General features: G+C 35.3%; 2 protein-coding genes and 1 pseudogene across 3 annotated transcripts; 1 reads left to right on the top strand and 2 right to left on the bottom strand.

Annotated features, from left to right (window-relative positions):
• Positions 1-69: 69 nt before the first annotated feature.
• On the bottom strand, positions 70-2,137 carry LOC120151485 (reticulon-like protein B18). Of its 2 annotated transcripts, XM_039163916.1 has the most exons (8): positions 1,568-2,137; positions 1,497-1,534; positions 1,244-1,397; positions 947-1,157; positions 793-862; positions 641-706; positions 432-554; positions 70-355 (listed from the first exon to the last, which is right to left on the bottom strand). In XM_039163916.1, the coding sequence occupies exons 1-8, from the start codon at positions 2,050-2,052 to the stop codon at positions 216-218; spliced, it is 1,287 nt and encodes a 428-aa protein (XP_039019847.1). In that variant the 5' UTR covers positions 2,053-2,137; the 3' UTR covers positions 70-215. The 2 variants fall into 2 exon arrangements, with proteins under 2 accessions (XP_039019847.1, XP_039019846.1); XM_039163915.1 differs by having other exon boundaries at positions 1,497-2,136.
• A 3,274-nt stretch (positions 2,138-5,411) lies between these two features.
• On the top strand, positions 5,412-6,281 carry LOC120151487 (ethylene-responsive transcription factor 9-like). Its single transcript, XM_039163919.1, has one exon. The coding sequence runs from the start codon at positions 5,417-5,419 to the stop codon at positions 6,098-6,100; it is 684 nt and encodes a 227-aa protein (XP_039019850.1). The 5' UTR covers positions 5,412-5,416; the 3' UTR covers positions 6,101-6,281.
• Positions 6,282-12,589: 6,308 nt separating this feature from the next.
• Positions 12,590-18,731, bottom strand: LOC120151459 (annotated as a pseudogene).
• Positions 18,732-25,938: the final 7,207 nt, after the last annotated feature.

Genomic DNA, 25,938 nt, shown 5'->3' with positions numbered 1-25,938 from the left:
GATCTTGTGGTGCCCTGATTGGTATCATCCAGTTGTATAATTCTCCAGGTCAGTTTGATTTAATGAACAGAAACAAATGCCTTATTTATTACACACGTCACAAGAATGCATCATGTTAGTGTTTAACTGTTTTCTAGTAATCAGATCAGCCTACTGGGAAAAATCCAGCTTCATTACAGCAGTTCATTTTTTGTTGGAATGATTAGAGAAGCAAATTAGTTTTTCTTTGATTTCTCTCCTGCAACCACCAAGGCCTTCTGTGACTGCTCTCGTTCCACTTCTTTGGTCTCCCCTTCAACCAAATCTTGCCGTAGATTTTGCCGGCAATACCGGATTATTGCCAGAGTTATGAGTGCTGTGTGAAGAATCATCGAAGTTAGCCAAAATAGATGATGAAAACAACCTCACATTATTTGACACACTCAACTTACCAGTGAAAATACGGGTTTTTACACTAGAGAGATTCCAAAAGACGGTCGCTGCTGAAGCTGACACAAGCTTTTTACGAGAGCAAGCTCCCCATACTTCAATGGCCAATTGTTTCATGTACTCAGCTGCATACCCACAAATTCACTTGCATCACTAAATTGCATATGCCAGAAACAAATCATCAAAATATTGGGTGGTTATAATTGCATACCCTTCTGGTTGATCAGACTATAGTAACAAGAGTACAGTTTTGGCATGGTGAAGCTGATGAAAAATCCTGCTCCGATGCAAACAATGATTCCACATCAAAATTTTAGATAAACACAAACTTCATTAACAGAGATTCAATGTAAAATCCTATACCAAATGCACACAGTCTCCACAGGGTTATGATGTGGCCATACTCGGCTCCGAGGAAGAGCAATGGAGCTACCTGCAATCGGAAGAAAAGATTGCTTAGTTTTCAATTTTGTTATCATCATCAACCAAAAAAGGAAAAATTGATTTTGGTAATCACCTTGAGGGTCATGGATGGTTCCCCGGAGAAGAGTTTTCTAATCACTGAAATTGCAAGATTTGTAGCTGGAAGTACCAATTTAGCTAGTGTCAGAAAATCTTCTTCCCTCAGCTTGAATTCATTCCTCTTCTCAACATTATAACACACTGAGTTGGAGAAGAAGGAAACGCCTAAAAACAGAAGACCAATGTGGGATAGCACAGAGAAAATGCTACAGACATGAAGAACAATTCAGGGTTAGTGTAAAATTCCAAAATGAAAATCAATGGAAGATGAAAAGAACAGGAGACATATTACCTAAAAGTAACACCTTTGGTAAAGCAAGAAGATAGGAAACAAAGACATCCGAATCCAAACCAGAGGCTTGATTTTGCAACATCCGTCCACATGACCATATCAGTAATCATCTTTCCGATCCGATCAAGATTACTCTTTTCGCAATCATCAGCTTCTAAAACCATTAAAAACCAACGAAACATGAAGAATTAAGAAGCACAAGAAGCCAAAAACCAAAATACATAGAAAGAAAAACAACGGGAAAAATGCATACTTGGGGACAAACTCGAAGAAGGAAGAGAAGGGATCGAACTGGGTTTCTCCTTCTTCGGTTTCCCGCTATGCCTTTGTTTCCTTTGTTTCACCATCTCCTCCCCCAAAACCAAATCCCTCTCATCTCTCAACTCCATCTCCATCCTCCTCCTCGACCTTCTACTATTCCTAGGGGTCCCACATCCCAAACCACCCGTCTGGGCAGCCCTGGTTTTGCGGTTCCTACGATAACCACCACCTTGCTCCGCCGCTGAAACTTCCTCCGCCATTTCGATCCTATCGGCGAGCCGGATTCTCGATTTTCGCAGAGGAGAAGCAGGGGAGAGAAGCAGAAGTTCGTGGAGAGGCAAAGAGCTGGTAGACGATCTAAGAGAAAGAGGGGACGGTGAAGCTGGAGTAGTCACTTTCTTGGGGCAAGGCGAAATGTGGTCCAAAGAGAGAAGTGGGAGATTGGGTCTTTCTCGTTCTCCGGATTCAGCAACGGAGTAGCCGATTCTTGCAAGACGAGAAGCTGATTTGGACCGAATGTTTGAAGGTGGGGTCGAAATGGGATCCATTACTAGAACAGATTGCTGTGTTTTCCTTGAATTTATTGCGAGCTAGCTAGATTTCGGGGAATCGGTGAGAGAAAAGTAGAAGAATTAAAAGATGTGATGAGGAATCTTGGGGGTTGTCTTGAAGAAATATAGAGGGATTGTTGAAGAAATGGAAAGAGCCGTTGGAGAGTAATGGGGAGGGACTTCTGGAAGTTTTTCAAAGGGAATGTGGGGCCTCTCCTCACAACGGTAGGAAAATGGAACGGCCCATCTTGGTCGTCGGTCCAACCATTTAAATCCTTTGTTGGGCTTGCTTTTGGATACCGTTCCAATATTTGAAACACCTAGCAAAGCTATAATTTTTTATTACTTAAACTAAATTATTTTGAGAATTTAAATTATTAGGTGTAGATGGTGGTGGTTCACTTTTTTTCCATAAATATTTTATAATTAATTGTTTATTTTTTAAAATCTACGATAAAAAAATTAACCATGATTGTTGACACTAGATCTTTTGGTTTACACGGAAAATAATAAAATATTATTATGCTTATAAGTAAGTCCAATAAAAGTAAAAAACTATTAAGACTTTGTTAGTTATTTTTTAAGATATATAATCTCAATTTGTTAATAAGATATTTTCTGTTAAAAGATAAGTATATATCATTGTCAGTCTAAGTCTAGATGAAATAAAAAAATCATATTGTTAAATTATATTTTGATATAACAATTTAAAGGCAAAATGTTTTTAGACTTGAATTGAATTTATTCAAAGTTTTCAAAAGTTTTCAAAAATAATTCAAATTCCTTAAAACTTAGAATTGAGCACAAAATGCTTTTCGGGACAAGAAATACCGATAATGTTCTTACATTATCGATACTTCATGAACAGTATCAATATCAAAGGTAAGGGAAGTATCGATACTCACTAGGTAGTATCGATACTACCAGCATTGCTCAAATTTCAGAATGCATAAATAGTACTGATGCCCAAAGGGGTACCGATACTACTTTGTATAGTAGTATCGATACCATAGGCATAGTATCGATACCATGAGGCTCCAACGGTTAGTAACGGCTAATTGATTTAAAAATAACAAAGGTAATACCGATACTCCCTTTAGGAGTACTGATACCCTCTGTATTAGACAGTTTTATTTTACAGAAAAAACATCCTCAAACGACTCCAAACCACTCTCAACGGCTATAAACGACCACAACTTCATTATAAGATATAAATACAAGTTCAAGACACTTAAAGAATGGTTAGAACACGTATCCAAGCATTCAAACACAAAATAAGAATTTTTCAATCTTATTTTCATTTCTCTTGTAAATATTAGTGTTTAGTGAGCTAAATTTGTAAACACCCTACCTTTGAGATGTTTTATTGTTTACTTCTTTTTACCTTTTGTAAAAAGGAATTGATTTTAGTTTAACCAAGTGAAAAACTAGGGAGTGTAAAGGTTATCTCTTGATCATTGAAAAAGAAAGAATAAATTAGTGAATTTGTTAAAAAAACCCTTAGCGATGAACTAAGGTAGTGGAGGTAGACTTATTTGAGAAGTCGAACCACTATAAATCGATGTGCAAAATCTTCTATATTTTCTTTCTCACCTTATTCCTTAAACAAATTTTTGTCAATTCACCCCTTTTACAACTTTTTTGATTGTTCAATTGAGCCTCTTCGATCCTAACACATTTCATTAACTGCAAAATGGAACAACGTTAAATTCAAAACCTAACACTTAACCCTTCAATTAGGATGAATATTATATGCAGTTTTTAATATTTTTTCAGGCGGAAAATCGGAGATTAGTAGACAAGGACGAGGGGAGTAGGCGTTTTTTGTTTTGGTAACATTGATTTAAGAGCTTCATTTAGCTGACAAAACTCAACATTATGGTTGAAGAATTAAGCCAAGTCGATATTTAAATTACACCCTGCCCAATTCTCTGTAACCAATAACTAATTGAGCCGCCATTTGCCATTGCCCCAATTACCCACATGGATGAATAGAAGATCGCTTTTTTAGTTTTTTTAAATTTTTTTATATAATTTAATTATATTTTAAATTTTAACATTAAATTTTAGGTCCATCTACTATGACAAATGGTTGGGGCATAAAGAAGAAAATACAGGTCCTAACATAACGTCATGCTTCACTTTGCATTACAATATTTGGTCATTGCAAAACTCAGCCTAAAGATGCAGCAGTGTAATTTACTTTACTTGACCGACTCCACCTAAATTGCGACAAAATTCAACTCTATTATGTTATAGGCTTTAGGCTAAGGCTTATGCTATTGGTATGACTACTTCAAAACTCCATTCAATATTTTGGACACACCGATCATTTAATGACGTTCACATGCTACTGGTACTTGACCAGAACAATTTTACCCATCTTATATTCTCCGAAATGTTTAGTGTTATTACATTTTATCATTCTTTTAATGTATCGTTAATTCAATTTATTACAAAAATCAATTTATTTTTAATATCTTAAAGATTAAATTAATGATATTTAAAAGGTGGTATGTTTTAAAGGTCTTAAGAATTTTTTAGAAGGTCAAGTTCAGTTGTCAAGATCTTAAAAAATAAATTAATTGTTAACCAATAGAGTTAAGGACATGTTGATACAGATTAAAATTAAATGATGCTTATAGTTTGAGAATAGGATCACAATTTAGGAACTGATTGAAATGTCCTAAAATTTAAGACACTAATTTAAAATAAAAGCTATAATTTGAGGACTTTCTACAGAATTAGCTTATCTTTAAAAGATTTTAATTTGAATATTTGAAAATTTTAAAAGACAATTTAATGACTAATGACTGGATGATTTGAATACATTGAGTTGGGGAGACGTGCAGTCAATTAGGTGTTTGACTGAGGCGCCGCCCAAGTTAGGAGACAATACGATACATGGTACGAGTTTTTGCATTCACCGCTTTTCCCTTTTTGAGTGGATTCCACTCTCCATTCAATTTCAAGTTTCAACCTCCAACACAGCCCACGTATACCTCTCCATTGTTAACTAATTCAAATTCAATAGATTAGGAAATCTACTACTACTATTTATGGGTTAGTGTGGAGAGCGTTGAGCACGACGATGTTGCAAAAGTGGGGGGAAATGACAACCTCCCTTGGGTGCTTTTAAGTGATGACTGATGACCAATTCAAGCGATTGACAGTATCAGCTAATATTCGGAATTTGCTTTCCTAGACCGACAGTTAAGAGAGAGAAGACAGTAAAATCAAAGCCACGGATGAAGAGACGCGTGTCCACTCGCATACCCTTTGGTAGCTTCTGTCATCCGCTCCTGCTCCTATTTAATACGACTCAAACCAAATTACACCTACAAAAAGAAAGAAAGTTGTCATGGCTCCCAAACACAAAAATGGAAGCAAAATCTTGATGAAAGCAAACGTTAACGGCAACAAAGAAGTGCTTCTTAGGGGTGTAAGGAAGAGGCCATGGGGGAGATACGCCGCCGAAATCAGAGATCCCGGCAAGAAGGGCCGTGTTTGGCTCGGTACATTTGATACGGCTGAGGAAGCTGCCAGAGCCTACGACGCGGCTGCGCGTGAGTTTCGTGGACCTAAGGCTAAGACCAACTTCCCTTTACCGGATGAAATGATCAGCTACGTGAGTGACATCAACAAGGTCAGGAACCAGAACCAGCAGAGCCCTAGCCAAAGCAGCACGGTCGAGGAATCGTCCAGCACAACGGCGGAGAGTGGAGTCAACAGTGTGACCGCGGCCGTAGCGAGATTCCCTTTCGCGTACCACCAGCAGCTGGCTCTGACTGGTAGAGTCCCCAATGGTAGGATCGGCGGTATGGCTCAGTCGCGGCCGGTTCTCTTTTTCGAAGCCTTGGCTGGAGGAGCTGAAGGTGTTGCTCGAGTTTATCCCTTTCGGTTCGTGCCTGTCGGAGTTCAGTTGGGTTTAGGTTTCGCCGGCGTTGCCCGGAGTGAACCGGACTCCTCATCGGCCAGTCCTTGTAAGGCAAGGATACCAGCCCCTCTCCTAGACCTTAATCTTCCTCCTCCGGTCGATGCTTGACATTTTCAATCTTTTTTCAATTTTCACGGCGTCATCTTAATCCTCTGCATCTGAAGGAAGCTTAGAAAAACAAGCAAAAAGAGAACTGATATTAATCCCTGTATTTTCTAATATTTTTAGCCACGGTTTAATCCTTACTCTGATGTAAATAATTTACGACAGTAATCTGTGTTTGTTTTTAGCAACCGAGAGGAAAACATGATACATTATCCTAGATGTTTTAGGTGTATCCTCTCATTCAAGAACCAATAGTTTATGTCCGACATAAATTTTTGAAATATCAAATCTTTATCATTCAGTTTTTTGTACTTTACGCACATCAAATCTTCTTCTCCGATAATGGATATAACCCAATACTTAAAACAGGACTAAAATAAAGAGAAAATGACTCGGGATCTTCTTTACCCCACCAATTCATGCTAACAGTGACTATATAAAAAAAAAGGAAACAAGAAAGCTCCAGTTTAACATAAAATAAGCAGCGATCTGGCGAGTAATACGCGTCACCGACGGCAAAATAATAGTAGACAAATTTACGAATGGACCCCGTGTTGACAGTGGTTTGTGGTAATAGCCGGCAAGCGGCAGGCACGTGTATTTTAATTAGATTTTGGTCGCCCAATTAAATCGAGGTAGATTAATAGTAATAAATCATTTTCTGAATACATATACAATTATTTAATTGAAATACTCTTGTAAAAACCATTTAAGGGTTTAATATAATATATGTTTATTATTAAAAATAGACTTCATCGGTGATCTAGGAAGAAGATGAGTTATGCATGTCATATTGAGCTTAAGATGGTTTTATTCAGCGTTGCTAATTATTGATGTAGGTAACTTGTTTTACCCCAATCCATTATCAAAAAAATTGAGCAATTGTGTTCGAGATTTTTTTGGAAGGGTTCGGATACACCCGTTGCTGGAGCAAGAGTGAACTGGGTAAAAATTTGTAAGCCTAAATCTGAAGGAGGCATGGGTCTCAAGGATATTAAATCTTGAAATTCTGCATGCTTAATTCATCAGACCCGAAAATTACTTGCAGGTGAAGGTTCATTGTGGGTAGCATGGACACACAAATACATCATCAAACACAAACTTTTGGACTATGGATGAACCATCGAATTCCTCTTGGTGCTTTTGACGTATGTTGAAATTAAGAAGCATGGTCAGACCGCTGATTGCTTCTTCTGCAAATAATACGAAAGAAATTTGGGAAGGTATTCGGCCAAAAGACAGCAAAGTTACTTGGGAAAATCTTATATGATTTCCCCTTATATACCGAAGCATAGTGTGATTTATTGGATGGTTTTATTGGATCGGCCTCCCACCAAGGAAAGATTGTAACGCTTTGGTCTGGTTACTAATACTGACTGCATATTCTGTTATGAAGCTAAGGAAACTCGAGATCTTCTTTTTGCCAATTGTTTACGGACAACTTCTATCTGGAAGTCTCTTCTTCAACTTTCAGGCTTGAACAGACCATCCTCATCATGGTATAATTTGCTGGAATGGGCAATCACAACATGAAAAGGTAAATATTTGATTTCTTCCATATTGAAACTCTCTTGGTGCGCTTTTAACTATACCATATGGGAAAAAAGGAACCGAAGAATCTTCACAGGGAAAGGCAGAAGCGAAGAAGAAATTATTAACACCATCAAGATGATCGTTCGAACTGTCTTAAGCAATAGAAATGTCAATAGAAATGATGCACAAATTTAGCTCTATGTAATCATTGGGATATAGTATAATTTTGTTGTACATAGGTCCCTCTATTTTTTTGTGACAAGTTAGTGAACCGGTCAGCTATCGGTTTACTAGTTCAACCGGTCGAACCGGTTCGACCGGTCGAAAGAACAGGACGACGTCATAATTATTTAAAAAATTAAATAAAAATACCAAAAATATTTAATAAAAAATAATTTTTTATATCACAAGTCATATTCAAAGCAAGTCATACCATATATAAGTTAAAAACCATAAAATCAAGTGAAACAAAATGATTCAAAATAACTACAACATAATATTTAAGGTAAAACATATTAAATAATAAATATAATTATATAACTATAATTAAAAAATAAATTTGGGGTTAAAAATCATAACAAAATGATATTGTTTGGTTTAATTTAAAAAAAAACAATCTCACATGGCTAAAAAATATAGAAGAGCATCCCAAAAGTCTAAAGAGTAAAAATATGATAACAAAACAATCTCACATTACTAAGAAACATAGAAGCGCATCACAACTAATTTCTATAAATAATAGAAGTAATTTGACATTCAAAATCATGGAGCATTTTGGTGAGCATTGAGTGAACTATTCTTTCACTTCAATCAAGCTCGAATTTTAGGCTTCAATCGAGCTTCTAAATTATTTTTGAGTTCAAGCCTTTTTGAGTTCAAGTTTCAATATTATATTTCGAGTTTGAGTTGAACTTAATTTTTAGCTTGTGTGTTTGAGTTGAGCTTACTTTTAAAGTTTTCAAGTTCGAGTCGAGCTCAGCAATATTCGAGTTCGACTTTGCTCGTTTAACAAACGACGTTGTTTGGTTTAATTTTTTTTTTAAAAACAAAAATCCCGATTTTTTCCGGTTTTCAATCGGTCCGGTTCGAACGGTTCAACGATTCTAACCGGTTCACTAATAACGGTCAACCGATTTAGATTAAACCGAACTAAGCAGCAGTTCCCGATTGAACCGGCCAGAGATTTCAGAAATTCGCTTCCCCCGTGGGTCCCGCTGTTCGTTGGCAAAATCTGTGGAGTAGATTTCGCACCTCTTGTTTCATGACGATACCGTAATTACACGCGACTTCAATAATTTCATTTTGTCAGATTCTGTAGTTTCCCTTGGTTTTTTTTAAATAATTTGTTGGTGGGAGTGTTACTTTTGGTTCCATCTCGTGGCGCGTGGAGATTCAAAAATAACGTTAGAGCGAGAAAGAACCATGGACGGCAAGTGAAGGGGGAGCGGTTGAGTACGGCGCACAGAACCCGCAGAAAGCCAGAAAGCCAAAAAAAAAGAGTAGGGTAAACTACTTATTTAACCATCCAACTATCATTTTGATTTCATTTTCGTCACCTAATTATTTTTTTTTCAAAACTATCATTAATATTACATTTTAATTTTATTTCGATTAATTCAAAAAATATTTTAATTGCTTGTTGTTAAAAAATTAAAAATAATGATAATATACTCTCATAAGATAATAATACATTATCATTAAAAAATAAAATAATACCATATCAATAATTTTGTTGAATTTGGAAGAAAATAATCAAATATGAAAAACATAATCAAAATGACAGCGAATGACCACGTACAGAAGACGTGGCCGAGTGTGAAAAGGCAGAGAGTGATGAAAGCAAGGCCGCCGCTGTAGGGTGTATTTGTTTGTATATTGGGGGTCAATTTCTGGGTAGTTGTTCAGTGGGGTCGGTTGCCCTTTTTTATTTTTGGTGTTGCATATTCGCCAGCCAAGTGTATGGGGTACGTGAAATGCAACCGTCAATAAGAAGAAGAAGAAGAAGAAGACGACACTCATTTTAAATTATGTTTAACCAGAAACAATTATTTTCCCATCCGATATCATGATTTCCACGTCATTTAGAGTTTTAAACTCATGTTTTCTTCTGCGTAGAGTTGATTTTAACAGCAGCTTCTTAAGAGAGGAGACTTTTTCATTCCCCTTTCCTTTGATTTTCAATCTCAGTGCTCATTTTTGGTAATACATACATTCAGAAAGCATCATCGCTATTTTCAGCACCTAAGTTCAACAATGCCACCATCAACGCCAATTCAAAAAAGTTGTTTGGTAATTTTTTATGACCAAAATAAAAAAAAATCTGAAAAATGGTAGTTTAAGATGCAATTTACCGTAAAGGAAATCATCGAGTAAACAATGGCTTGTATGAAATTTGAGTCCGAAATAAAAAGTCGAGATGGAAATGCATCGTAGAAGATAGCTGGCCTGGCGGGTAGGGACCAGCCTTGAGAAAGCAAGGGTTAAAGATGAAAAGTGAGGCATACTTAGTTATGGAAAGTGGGAGGGGTTGAGGAATTGTCATTTTCGTTGTTTGGTTCGTATTTTGTGATTTAGGACACGAGTAATGTTGGGTTTATAGAACAAGTAGATGTATATTTCTTACAACTTTTTTCACCATATAATTCACCATTCCAATTACAACTTGCTCACGCCACTAATCATGATTTCTTATTTTGAACAATTTACATGAATAGTTTGTCATATATATATATATATATATAAAAGATAATATCAGATCAAATATGATTCTCAATCTTTTTTATATCGAACACTCACACCTTTGGTATCTATAGTGTTCGAACTTGAGTCTTCAATGAATAATAATAATTCTTTTACCACATAGATTACTTCATTCATGCTTGTTTATATACACATGCAAGAAGGATTGAGGAATATTGGAGGTGCAATCCTATTCTTTAAAAATTATAAGTTATCATATAATTTTTATATTTTTTGTATTTTGTATTTATAATTTTATTTTACACCTCTAAAATTTTATAATTTTACACACTTAATTTTTTTAGGTAAATTACACATTTAATACATGAATTATTACTTTTGTTCCGTTTTGATATCTAAACTTTATATTTTTTCTTCAAAAATATATCTAACGTTTAGTTTATGTTTTATTTTGGTATTCCGGCATTAAAAACTTAACGGTGATGTTGATGTATTACCATAAGGTAATGCTACATCATCATTGAAAAAAAATAAAAGAATAACATGTCAGCAATTATGATAAATTTTTTAACGTGGGATACCAAATTAAAACCTAAACTAAATGTAAGATATGTTTTTGAAAAAAAATAAAGTCTAGGTGCCAAAACAAAACAAAAGTAATTGTTTATATACTACACATAATTTACCCTTTTTTATGTATCTTCGTAAATTTATAATTCATAAATATTTTTTAACTCGCACAAAAATAATATTTTTTCTTTTAGGGTTAGAGTTTAAGGTTTAGGGTTTAAGATTTAAAATTTAGGGTCATGATTTATGGTATTGGGTTTAAGATTCATGTTTAGAGTTCATTGCAAGTTTTTAGGATTTGGGATTTTGAGGTTTAAGGTTTAAAATATGGGATTAAGATAAAAAGAGAGATTGTTTTATTGTGTTAAAAGATATTGATTTATTGGCTATAAATTTTAATTAAAACTAAACCATTTATTTATTTGAATTTAATATTTAAAAAATTAGTGTAAAATTTATTAATTTTACACAATGTAAGTGAATCTTGCGCCTATACATATAGTAAAACAATATCTTTTTCAACCCTAAACCCTAAATTCTAAACCTCAAATCCAAAATCATAAAACTTATATTCTAAACCCTAAATCATAAACTACAAACCCTAAAACTCAAATACTAAATCTTAAATTCTAACATGAAAAGAAAAATATTACTTTATTGTGAGTTAAAGAAATATTATTAGTTTTACATAGTGTAAATGGATCATAACCCCTCTCTCTCTCTATATATATATATATATATGCACGTGTGCAAGTTAAACCTAATTAGTTTCAAAAGTTTCCATAATTTTTTAACAAGATTTATATTTTTATAATTATTTTATTCTTAAAAAGAAAAAAAGAAAGAAAATAAATTTATAAATTTATGTTAAATGAATATATTTAATAAATTATTTATTAGAAAGTAGTTCATTAAAATACAATATTATTACATTTTTATGTATTTGATTTATATAAAGGAAGAAATATATAAAAAGTCCCTTTCATAATTTTCTTATTAATTATAAATTTATAAAATACTTCATAAATTATAAAAAAGTACAATTGATCCTTTACAGATATACACTCAATTCATCAATTGGTTTAATGGAGTTATAAGCATGGTTTGACTCAATAAATTGTTGCTGGTTGAACAATCAAAGTGTTTGATTCAAGCAGAAGAAATACTCTAAAATATATACAAGAAGGCTCTATAATTTGCAGCAACAAAATAAAAAGCTTGATTCCCTTCTGCAATGGATTTCACATTCACCCTTGACAACAGCTGTGTGTTGGGGGGAATTGAAGTAATGGATGTAACCTAAAGCAATTTGAACTTTCTTTTTTGCCCTCTTTGATAAGGCAATCAGTACTTGGCAGGAAATATCAAGTGTATTGAAATTTATACAATTATACAATGAATACACAAGAATGTTGTTGCCTACGGTCAAGACTGGCATCAAGTCATTACCTCAATGATGAAGTGGAAATTTTTTCTTCAAGCTGTTGGTAACGAACGGCGACAAGTTGGGCATTCCATCTTTATGTCCATCCACCGTTGCAAACAACCGGAATGAAAGAAATGATCGCACGGGGTTACCTGTTAGAGAAATGCAGTTTAAATCAGGTCCAAAGTCAACAAATTGACCTTGAATATCCCCAGCAATTATATATATATATATATATATATATATATAATAATGCTGGGGATATTCAAGGTCAATTTGTTGAGTAAGATCAATGGCAGTCATTCAAATGACAGTCTGTGGTATGGTTTGTTTCTGGATCAAATATTCTGTAGTAGCTATATTTCTCAGGTAGTATCTGCAAACCAGAAGTTCAAAGAATTAGAAACGAAACACGATTAACTGAACTAGAAATGGCTAGAAAGGAACGATCTACAATGATAACAAGTTCCACCGAAAAGAATTAAGTGGTTCCCATGTCACAACAAGGGAGGGTTGAGAAGAAAAATGATTTCGTTAACCACAAGAAGACCATAATTATAACATTCTTAAATTAACTGCAACAAACCCTGGCTTACGTAATTCCCCAAGGTGTTTTCAGTCGAGTAGTATCAGAGGCAACGTACATGCACTTACTCAGGTTAATGAGTTATCAAAAATGAGTGGAAGAAATGAAAATATAAAGGTTATACATGAAGAGTAACAAAGCTGCATCTGACCTGACGAGGAATAAACCATCGAGATCCAAGATAGTGCTGAATAAGAAGAATGGATGCTTGAAGTCCAATGAATACACCCAAAAAGATACACCAGCTCTTGTCAGGTTCGATTCGCATGAAGTTGTGAGGACATCCAAATATATATAATGGAATTGCTAGCCGAGTAACAGTCATGCCTAAGATGTAATGAGGATGCAAAGGTTTTTTTGAATCACGAATGACATTGGTGATTATTTGAGGTATCCAAAAGGAGTACAGAAGGAGAAGTATGGGCCGCAAAAAATTATGAAACTCATACAAGATCAAAATGCCTCCTAAAAGGATCCCATCTGCAGATATTTGTACTAGTTAGATCAGAGTAACTCATCAACTAGGCATAAAATTCATATATTAACTAATTCCAAATGCTATTAATACGATATAGTATCATGGAAAAAGTAAGGACATTGAGCAGCTAACATCGAGAACTGTTTACAACAAACAGGGCGCAATTACACTCCCTCGATCATTTCTCAAAACTATTTCTACAAATATCACTTGTAAATGATATAATTTCCTTTTAGTATGTGACAACCATAATCCACTTTAGACTTTCTAGCATTATTTCCTATGTTCGAAAAGTGGTGCTTATGCCATTCACATCCCCCTTTTCCCCTCTATACCTTTCAGTTTTGGATTTGGGATGATGTTCTAGCTACTATAACAGTAGAGACGGTCAAATTAGTTTTTTCAAGAAACCATCTTTTGGCTTTTACTAACACTAAGCTTCCTATTGATTTACAATTTTACACTGGTCTGGTTTTTGGCTGTATTATCCTCTAGGTTTTCAGCTCTTCTACCTATGGAAAGAAAAAAAATTAAGTGACCTTGTCTTATCAGTCTAAGATAATAATGCTAAGATTTATATAAAGATACTTGATTTAAAGAGATCAATTAGATTTGCTTGTTTTAAATAGAGACGTAAGGGAGAGAAAGATGGACATGTAATCTTTTCCCAGGTCTAACCTATTGATAGAATATGGTGTCTGAATAGTGGAATTTATAAGAGCATCAAATAACTGGGTACACCATCAGGATTAGACTGGGTATCAAGGCCAAGAAGCAAGATTTGTGAAAATCCATAGAAACAAAAGTAATGATTGCGAATGGTGGCCAGGTAAGTTTATGCAAGAGAAAAAGACAAGAATTATTTGTCTATACTCCATATATCACTTTCGGCAAATCATATGCACAAAAAATTTCAATCCACAAATGCAAAATCTTTTCTGCACTTACAGAAACGGCTATATAGAACTGATAGCTCGCGCCTCATTGTCTCCCAACCTTCACCATTATTCATAGGCCTACTTGCCTTCCATATTGCGAGAAGGTACCTCATCTCAAAAATGGAGAAGACTACAAACTTGAAGAAAGCCGCTGTTGCAAAAGCATTAAATAAGGATTCTGCAAAAAGAATGCAACAAGAACTTAGTAGACATAGACCTTTGAAAAGAGCAGGGTGGTAGAAGTGATCTATTGTTCTTTGTTAAGCCATCAACCTACTATCAGGTGCAGAGCAGATTCAACGTGCACTTTCAAATGAAACCATTCACATTTGATACTGGACAAGACTTGCCCACAAGTAAAAAAGAACAATCTGTGAAATTTCTAGCAAACATTTTTAATCTGAGAACCATAGCGCCCAAAGTTCCCCCCGAGGCCAATGCAAAGATAATTCATCAAGTTCTAGTCTTGGATCCCCATTCTGGTTGCAAATAGAGTACGGCCACTAGAGGGAGTGGATATAATTGAAAAGGAAAAGGTGAGAGAGACCTTATGTTCTTTATATATTTTAGACGAATGAAGTAATTTTAGCATTTCTTTGGGACAGTTAATTAATACTCACCAACCAGCATTCCTGCAGTGGTAAGAGGCAAAGATAAGCATCCATGATAGCTTGTTGACCAATCGATAAAACTGAAACTTTCGGAGCTCCCTGATAAACATGAGTAAAAAAAGCTTTTATTAATCACAACGAAGTAAGCTAAAGGTTAATGCTATATCAAAATATAGCATCCATGCAAAATAAGCTTGTTCCGTTGTCCTTTACATTATATATACTTTAAATTCTCACCGATTGTGTGTTGCTATGTTCCATTTGTCTGATTAACAGAAGGACTTGAAGGAAAGAGACCTGATAATAAACAATTAAGGAATACAGGCAAAACAGACCAGTGATATTGCACTGAAAATGATAAGGGATGACATATAAAGGATACAAAGGTGACCATTAAGGTGTAGTTAACTGCTTTATTGTAATAGACTTCAATGTTAACAGAAGTCGCATTCAATAGTATAGGTGAGAAACAATCTTCATCATCATCCACTGTAGGACTCTCCATCAATCCTTCGATGTGATAAACATGAAAGAAAACTCAGGCTGAAGTGAAACATGAAAGGGAATTATTTCTTTTAGCCAGGTATCAACTTTCTTCAAGTTAAAAGCCAAAAATCTAATACATAGGATAAACAGCCCCAATCTGGAGACTGTAACTATATAGATAAGGTAATTAAAAAAAACTATATAGATAAGGTAGCAGTAAACCGTTTTGTCCGATTGACCAGACATTCAGATAATGCCATTTCTCTAAAGAAAGACTTTTGGAGACATAAGCAACACACTAGCAGGTATTATATATGTCATTCTACATTTGAACCCATTCTCAAATTCCAAATATGATGCAAAATCAACATTAAATGCTAGTGCCAACAATAGCCTAGTGGCAAGACTTTTGTGTTGTGTGAGAAATTGGGTTCAATCCCCTAGCATCACTTACCCCAATCATAAAAAATAAATAAATAAATTCTAGCAAACCACAAATGAGTATGATACAAAGCATTACCAAATGGTATGGGTTGAACAAGATATAATCTTCTTCCTGACTCAGCTCTCCCTCCTTTCCACTGCAATGGCGTGTCAGTAAATATGTCAGAGTTGAACACAATGAGCATTCACAAAATGTCTTCATAAAAGAGCATATGAATGGAAGTGAGAAAGTTAACAAATATATGGCATTTTCCTTTTTCTGGTAATTGGTTGGACATGAGTTCTGACCCCCCTCCAACTTCTCCCAAAAGTTTCCCAAGTCAAATAGAAAATCTCCAAAAATTGGGTAACAATGGTTTGGAATACTTTATTTGCACCCTTTTGTTGCAGTTAGTCGACTAGTATGCATTTCTTAGTCAAGCAACATCCAATCAAGCTGAAAGAACTATTAATGAGCAATCAACATAGTCCAGATTTACCTGTTAGCTACCATTCGAATCTGTCTAAAAGGCCATATATATACACCCTTTACCCTTATTTGAGCACCACCAACATTGTGTTTGTTGCCAAACACATCATGGAAAGTAATTACACCCTGTTATCACCACCACAGATGAGAAACAAAGTCAGACTATAATTAGAAGTGGTAAGATACAGCCTGTGTGTATATATTACAGTGATTGAAATTCCATGTCACTCATGATTGAAGTTAATCCATTGAGTTTGAGTTTGCAAACACCCTGTGTGTGTATATATTTTGCATCTAAAACACAGTTCAATTATCCTAATAAGTTCACCAAGCAAGCAAATAAGAGCGAATTTCCATAATATGACCAAGAACCCCCTTACCTGAACATAATGTACACCGTTATTTTTGTTAGTGTGCTAACTAATTCAATGACTGAATCACCAGCTGATTTCCTGAAATCAGGAAATTTGGAAGAGCTATTCATAGACTCCAGAAATTTCCAACTGCCTGCAAATTCCAAGTCAAGCCAACAAACAATTGTCAACACAAATAAATTTGCTTAATGAACTCAATGATTGAAGTTAATCCATTCTATTACAGTGATAAACTAAATATCTCAAAAAGTTACTTTTAGAAGCTAGACAGTTCATTAGTTTCCCTCCTAAACAAGTCTCTTTCTTCATCCAAAAAAACTGATACAAAGCATCTGGTTTGGTAAATAAATTTGCATTTCTGTTTTACTTTGAGTGTTCATGGAGTGCGGGTTTTAAGCCTTTGGCGAAAGATACTTTTACCAACATTTTCCAGGAAATTCATAATCTAATCATGTCATCAGGAACAACTGAAGTGATAAATAAAATAGAATACCAAGCATAGGGGAATAAAGAGATGATGCAGGCAAGACAACACAAGCAAACAATCACAAAACCGCATGTTACATCAGCCATATACAATAAGATCCAGAAAATGCCCCTATGCATCAACTCTAATGTGCTTATGATTGAATTTGAGAAAATTTACTTACCTCGATAAGTTCCTGTTATGTTCCATGCATGAAATGGACCCAATTCACTTTCATCTTTTCTAACAAATAGCCACTGCTGGATACATTAAGAACATCAGATAAATTTATCGCACCCAAAATGAAGGGCGCAAGGGATGAAGAACACATGGAAAATTTAAACAGCAGTAGAAGAACCAATCTGCTTTTCCTAAATAATTTGCACCAGACAAACAATTAACTTTAGATCAAGGTGGCGACATTTTCCAAAACAAGAAACGATCATAGAACCCAAATTCCAAATGAACAGCACGTTATCTGTCTAATTTGATTTAATTTACCACAAATTTCTTGGCAAAATGAAAGATTAACAAATTCCATGGCATTTAAGGAAACTTCAAGCATTGGTATTTAGCTCTCTATTATGAAAATCTACCTATATACGCAACCTAATTTCCGGTTTCAATCACATATGTTCTCTGGGCAAGATTGCTAAATTCCATCATCAAACTTGACATTGCCCACTTCCATTCGCAGCATTTCATTATAAATCAACAAAACAATAACCAGTCAAAACCTATAAAACTGCAATGAGTAAAGCACCAGTCCCAAAAAATACAAATTTGACAAAAATCAGAAGCACAATAACCAATTAAAACTATGACTTTGACATTCAGAAGCAAAACCCAAAATTTCAGCTTTGCTCAAGGAATTTTTTTTTAACAATAATTAACATCAAAAAAGAAAAATCATATGGAATTAAGAAGCACCAACCTCATCCCCCCATGACCGAGCCCTCTCCCTTATTGGTCTCAATCCCGCCTCTGGCTTTAACATAACAAAACCAAACCATAATCCAAAAACAACCCTGAGCACAAACCCTAATCTCCTCCTCCTCAAAATCCACAAAAAATCCAAATATTTCCCGGTGATCATATCAAAACCCCGACATCCCATTTCAACAAAAACAAAATTTAGATGGTAGATTATCCGAGAAAATGATATAAATCCAACTTCAATTTCCCGCTAAGAAAACAAATATGTTCAGAAACTGATTTAGATGGTAGATTATCCGAGAAAATAATATAAATCCACTGCAAATTAAGGAGAGCGCTAATAAAAGAGATTGCTTCAAGTAGAGTTATCTGAACCAACAATAACCAAAGATCAAACAGTAGAAAACGAGAGCTCAACAAACCAATCTCCCCTTCCTTCTCTCTCTCCTTCGTCTTCTGGTGTATATAAAATTCAATTATTTTATAATTGGTTTAATTTAAGCTAACCCAGAAACGAACTTTCACCAGAAACAATTTTAGACCCAGAGACAATATCAACACACTTATTCAAAAATATTATTATCAGAAAATACGTGAAGAAGTATACATGAGAAAATTTTAATCTAAAACTGGCTTGGCAAAGTAGTGGTTTGTTGGTGACATGATTGCTTAAGTTTTGGTGATTAGAAGTCGAGAAAGAGAGTCTCTGCCCTCTAGGTTTTAGTTGGTTCCGTTACGCGCTCTGTAGCGGGTTGGGATTACGTACCAATCAGGAAGAGTCAACCATATTTGATTTGGTCATTACCTTTTCAGTAAACTACACTAATAGTCACTGACCTTCTAGGACAATTTCAATTTGATCAACGAAATCAAAATAAATTCATTTGAGTCACTATGTTAAACCATTAAAGGAAGCAAACAGGACAAGTTAAAAAATCTTTAAAAAATCGAAATAATCGTTTCTTCTTTTATTGTCATTTATGTTAGAGAAAATAACTTCAGTGACCAAAAATGCCTTATAATATATGATTTTAACCAATTTTTTTTGGATTTGCCAAAATGACCAACTAAATCGCAATGCGATCGATAATTCGCAACGCGATCTCCGGTATCGCAAATCAGTTTCCAGATTCGCAACGCGATTCTGACTATCGCATTGTGATTTTCCAAATTCGTGTTGCAATTTTCCTAATTCGCAATGTGAATACGTAAATCGCAACGCGAATTTGGAAAATCGCAATGTGATTACGTAAATCGCAATGCGAATACGTAAATCGTAATGCGAATCTGACTATCGCAATGCGAATCTGACTATCACAACGAGATTCTGACTATCGCAATGAGATTCTGACTATCGCAATACTGAATTTCAAATTCGTAAATCGATTTCTGAATTCGCAACAGGTTTTAGTTTCGCAACACAAATGTTTTGGGTATATAACTACGTAGCAGCATCAACTCATAACCTAAATCCCTAAATCGCAACTCATTCCATCTCCATCTATCACTCTCTCCGGCGACATCCGTTCCTATATCCAACGACATCCTTCCCCATCTGGCAACATGTTTTAGTTTCGCAGCTCGTTTGTTTAGTAAATTAATTTACAATAATGAAATCATCTAATGTTGATCATGTTTGGATAGATTTGTGTTTTGGAGGGTCGTGGGAGAATGTTCATGGTGTTTTACAATATATGCCTTTACCCATGAATCTTCAACTAAAACTGTCATTAAAAAGTTAACTTATGAAACTCTAATGTTACGTGTTGCAAATAAATTGAATTTAGAGCCCCTAAGTGGATTTAGGCTATCTTATCAGAGAAATGGTAAAGTTTATTTGTTAACCGACAATGAAGATGTTGAACAATTCATTACTTACATTAGTGTTTCAAGTGATGCTGTTACATTGTATGTTGTTGAACCTAGAAGTAGTGAAGTTGGGTCAGTAGTGGGTAGTAATCAACTAAGTTTTTTAACCCCAGTTTATGGTGCTCAAAATTTAATGGTTCCACCACAATTTCATCACCAAGCAAATATTGTTTCACCACATTTCCAATACCAAACACAATCTCAAAACCCACAACATTTCCCTAATCCAAATCCCAATCAACTTTCAGTACCAAATTCCGGTTTTTCATATTGACCAGTTAGACGATGATGAGCCAACAGAAAAAATTGTGAGTACTAGTCAGTATTCGAAATTTGATCTTGGTCAATACCCAGACTTTGATCTTGGTCAATACTCGAATTTTGATGATTTTTCAGAAGAAGAAACAGACCCTGCGTGTAATGATTTTGATATTGGTCAATACCCGAATTTTGATGATGAAACAGCCGTTGCCGAGGAAGATGTTGTTGATGATAATGAGGAGGAAGTTACGACTGTAAATGAACATGTTGAACATCCATTCTGTAATTCATATAACCCTGAAGAAGAAGAAGAAGAAGAAGAAATCCCTAAAGAAAAGTCCCCGAAGAAAATGCCACGAGAGTATAACTGGAATATGCCAGAATTACTTCAGATACCGGAAGAAGAGTTGGTAAAGATAGCAGTTGATTGTTACACAAAAATTAATCGTATCAAGAAAGATGATTATTTTGATACAAAGGAAGACTTGAAGATAGCTTTGTATACGAAATGTGTGGAAGATGACTATCAACTAAAAGTTAACAAATCAAGCAAAGATCGTTTCGAAACAAGGTGTATGATTGACAAAAACTGTACGTGGCGTATGATTGCAAAGAGGATAAAATATTGCTAAATGTTTCAAGTTAGGACTTTTATTGATAAACATACATGTTCAAGAACCCAAGTTTTTCCTCACCATAGACAGGCAAACAAAAAGGTGTTGGGTGGTTTTCTGGCTGAGTTAATGTTTTTGAATGGCAGGGTATATCGGGGACATGAAATTATGACTGATATGAATGCTCGGTTCAAGATTAGTATCTCATATTCTCAAGCTTGGAGAGCCAAATGTTATGCCTTGGAATTGTTGAGGGGGTCGCCAGAAGCATCGTTTGCCCAACTGCCGGCTTATTGTCATAATTTAAAGCTGAAAAATCCTGGGTCGGTAACTCATATCAAAACAGATAGAGATGGACGCTTTGAGTTGCTGTTTATCGCCATTGGTGCTACGGTTAGTAAATCAATATAATTTTGTTGACTCATTTTTGTTAGTTACATGCATTTCACATTTAAATGATTATATTTCTTGTGTATATGATTTTGTAGATTTATTCGTTTATTACTTGCATGCGTCCAGTTATTATAGTTGACGGAGAATATTTAAAAGGTCGATACCTTGGAGTAAACTTATTAGCAGTAGCCATGGATGCTAACAATGGGATACTGCCAATAGCTTACGGGGTTGGCAAATCTGAAACCTCTGATTCATGGGTATGGTTTATGGGGCATCTTAGGGATTGCATAGGTCTTATTAGCAATCTGACAATCATATCCGATAGGGCAAACTCAATTGACAACGCTATTAGAAGGTGTTTTTCAGATGCTTTTCATGGACTTTGTGGTGTTCATTTGTATAGAAATCTAAAATCAAGGTCTGCTGGTATAAAAAATCACAAATGGACATACTGGAAGGCTGTAAAAGCTTGTCGGGAAGTGAATTTTAATAAGCATATAAACTGTTTAAGACGTGTTTTGCCTCAGTGTGCTCAAACACTAGAAGATGTCGGGTTTGAAAGATGGTCAAGAGTACATCAACTTGGAGCAAGATATGGTTTCATGACGTCTAATAGTGCAGAATCAATCAACGCTCTAAGTCGTCATTCCCGGAAATTACCCATTACTATGTTAATGGAGTTTTTTCGAGCCTCTATTCAACAGTGGTACTACAAGAAAAGAAACCATGCATGTATTATTTCTTTAAATTCGTAACTTATCATATATTTTGCTAAGTATTATTTATTTAAATTTACAGGAACATTGGAACATCGTGTTACACCATGGACTGAAAAAAAGATAACGAAACGTGTTGTGAAGTCAACGTCATGGAGAGTTGAACCATGTTCAAACACTTTGTTTGAAGTACTGGATAATAACTTAAATGAGCTTGTCGATCTAAATGCAAAGACGTGTAGTTATATGAAATGGCAAACATCTGGTTATCCGTGTGGCCATGTTATAAAAGTTTCTCTTCATCTAAACCAAGATGATTCAAGCGCATACGCTATGGATTGCTACACTACAGAAGTATATCGACAGACTTATGTCGAGATTCTCTACCCTATTCCACATCCTTCTGAGTGGGACATACCAGATGACTTACAAACAGTTTTGCCACCAGCCATGGACAGAAGGCTACCTGGCCGACCAAAAAGTCACGATCGTATACCGTCTAAGGGTGAAGAGAAGAAGAGATCGACATGTAGTCGATGCAAGGAAAGTGGTCATACAAGGTTGACATGTGGATCACCAGTGCCATCACAATCATATTTTCCTCTACTAAAATATGGATCCTCATCAAAATCCCAATCACAACCGGCTTCACCTTTTGGGACTGTTAACTTAGGTGATTTTTAAATGCAAACGTTGTATTATGTGTATATTATATGTGACCTTTTAACATTTTCAGTTAGGCATGTATTAGTAACTTGAGTTTGAACATTGCTATGATATGTTCAGTTGTTATCACTTATTAAACATTCATTTGACTATCGCAATGCGGAAATCGCAACGCGAATATGACTATCGCAACACGGAAATGACTATCGCAACGCGGAATTGACTATCGCAACGCGGAAATGACTATCGCAACGAGATAATCACAATGCGAAATGAAAATCACAACGAGTGAATCGCAATGCGAAAATGAAAATCGCAACGCGAATTTAGTTTCGCGTTGAGATTTTCATTTTTGCATTGCGATTCTCTCGTTGCGATTTTCATTTCACATTGCGATTCTCTTGTTGCGATATTCATTTCCGCGTTGCGATAGTCTGTTTTGCATTCAACATAATGCAGATTGAAATCAACAAATCAACTATTACATTTCAATCAATTAAACAAGCACAAATAATAATTATGTACACATCAATTAAACAAATCAACATTTACAAATCATCTTTTACAAATCAATTAAACAATCAAAAAATAATAATGAATTATTTCCTCATCAATTATTGAATCAACTTTTGCACCCATACATCCATTTCACGCAGCTCACTTCAGGATTAACCTGCAGAAACCAAACATTGAATCAACAACACTTTCTACACATCTAAAACCTACAAACAACAAATTATTGAATTCTAGCTACTTAACCAAACATTTTCAAACCAAAAAGAGTATATATGTTTAACAACACTTGCATTTGACTTACAAATTGTTTATGGACATTTTCATAACGCGGATGCAGGTAGGCAGCGTCTCGCATATATCGCTCTAGCCATAAAATGTCGAAACCACAAGCCTACTGCACCTCTATCTCTATCGGTGGGAGGTAGAAACTGTGTACTTCCTGTCGTCAAACACTCCAAGCACATGCATACGAGAGGATCACAACCCCCTCTGGCTTCCTTCGTTTGTTGTGGCGCGTTCTCGTATCTGATAACTGTAACATTGAACTTCTTTGGCTTCTTGTTTCCAGACTTAGTCCAATAATTAATTGCATCCAAGAATTTAGCCAAATGAGAGCTCCATCCCTTAATAATATCTCTCAAATCAGACAATGATATGTAATTTATCATGCTGTCATATACTATTGTATTTAGGGATGGGAGCTGAAGCTCGACGAGAAGCCAATGAGTACGGTCCAAAACAGGGATAAACACATGCATCGAAATGTAATAATTCAAATTGCGCACTTATTTATGAGCACCTTTAAAATATTTAAACAAATATACTAACCTTATCGACTTCCCACCATACAGGATAAAGTTTAGCTTGTCCATTAGCCAACACATATGATTCTTGTCGTTGATTCTTCAAGTGAACTACGTGAAAAGACGTCGGCATAATTGTATATCACGTTTTTTTTATATTTTTCTTCAATTTTCTTACAATTAGAAGACGTGTCACCCATGCATCAATATGATGTTTTACAAAAAAAGACATATATTAGTGAATTACATAAATTTAAAAAAAAATTAATCAAACTGAAATATAAGAAGAAATATAAGACTTACCCCCCCATCGAAATAGCCGTTATCTTCAACCCCTAATAATACACCCCACCAAGATCGTTCAATCAACAAATGCATATCATCGTTGAGTTTGTATATGTCAGCGTAACACCCTTGGCTTCGCTCATGTAGATAAAAATTAACTGCGGTCTTAGCCCAAATGATATTATCCAGAATTGTTTCCGGTAGTTGTTTCCTCTCCACTTCATCTGCCGGAATGGTACTGGCCGGTAACTTATACCAAAGCCAACAGTCATCCATCATGTCCAACACGTGAAGGGGCTTCTCAATAATTCGATATATTATGCCGTGTGAATCGGGCTCTAGAATATTGGGAGGGACCTTTTCAACGATGACAGTGGCCTCTTGAACGGTGGGAGAGGACTCTTGAGGGATGATAGGGGCCTCTTGAACGATAGGGGAGACCTCTTGAACGATGACAGGTGAGTCGGGCTTTTTCTTACGGATTCTTCGCAGTATTGGGATGAACGGAGACGTAATGGCACGTGCACGCTGTCTGATACGTGAACTTTGTCTTGCAAGAAAAACCTGACGTAGAGCATCCACCTTAGCGGGCCGCTAAAAATAAATTAATACATAAATCAGTAAATAAACAGACATGATATTAAACAGTGAAAACAAAGACAAATATATTTCAAACTTGCACGGTATTCACCCAAGTCATTATTATATCATTGTTCACAAAATGCATCAGATAACATTCCAGAAGTAAGCACTTATATAAACATTTAAAAGGACAACATATAGGTTTAGTGCAGGTTCAATGACAACATAAAGAGTAGTAGTTTATTCTTGAAACTTAAATTTCCAACATTGTGAAGTTAGTATTTATCTTTTGGTTGAAGTAATGCAATTTATTCAAGTTTCAATTTGCAGAAGAAGAATAGAATCTAAAACTTAAAATCGCAACGCGAAAATGACTATCCTAACGCGAAAATGACTATCGCAATGCGAAAATGACTATCGCAATGCGAATTTGACTATCGCAATGAGAATTTAACTATCGCAACGAGAGAATCGCAATGCGATTTTCATTTCGCATTGCGATTCTTTCGTTGCGATAATCAAATTCGCATTGCGATAGTCATTTTCGCATTGCGATAGTCATTTTCGCATTACGATAGTTATTTTCGCGTTGCGATTTTGTTGTTGCGATTTTCATTTCGCATTGCGATTCTCTCGTTGCGATAGTCATTTTCGCGTTGCGATAGTCATTTTCGCATTGCGATAATAAACTATTCTTCTTCTGCAAATTGAAACTTGAATGGATTACATTACTTCAACCAAAAGACAACCAAAAACAAATACTAACTTCACAGGGTTAAAGAATAAACAGTTAAACAGTATTGGCAGCAACCGAATGAATTTACTAAGCAATCTAAGTGAAATTACGAGTAAATTTATCATCAAGTTAAATATGAAAAATATTAAACTTACCTCGTTGCGTAGAGTATGAACCTCGTTCTGCAACGATGCTACAATCTCACGTAGAGCTGCTACCTCACCACGTAAAGTAGATACCTCAACACGCCATGCACCATTGTCATCGCGTAAAGTATCGACCTCCTCACGCAAGATATTGACCTCATTACGTAACTCCCCTAACTCATCCCGTGGAGGTGGAGAACAAGGAGATAAACGTCGTGGCATCTTTGCCGGTCG

Source organism: Hibiscus syriacus, unplaced genomic scaffold (assembly GCF_006381635.1).
Source record: "Hibiscus syriacus cultivar Baekdansim isolate YM2019G1 unplaced genomic scaffold, ASM638163v2 tig00111059_pilon, whole genome shotgun sequence".
NCBI classification, from domain to species: Eukaryota; Viridiplantae; Streptophyta; class Magnoliopsida; order Malvales; family Malvaceae; genus Hibiscus; species Hibiscus syriacus.
The sequence above is the reverse complement of the archived record's forward strand: the minus strand, read 5'-3'. Positions and strand labels throughout refer to the sequence as shown.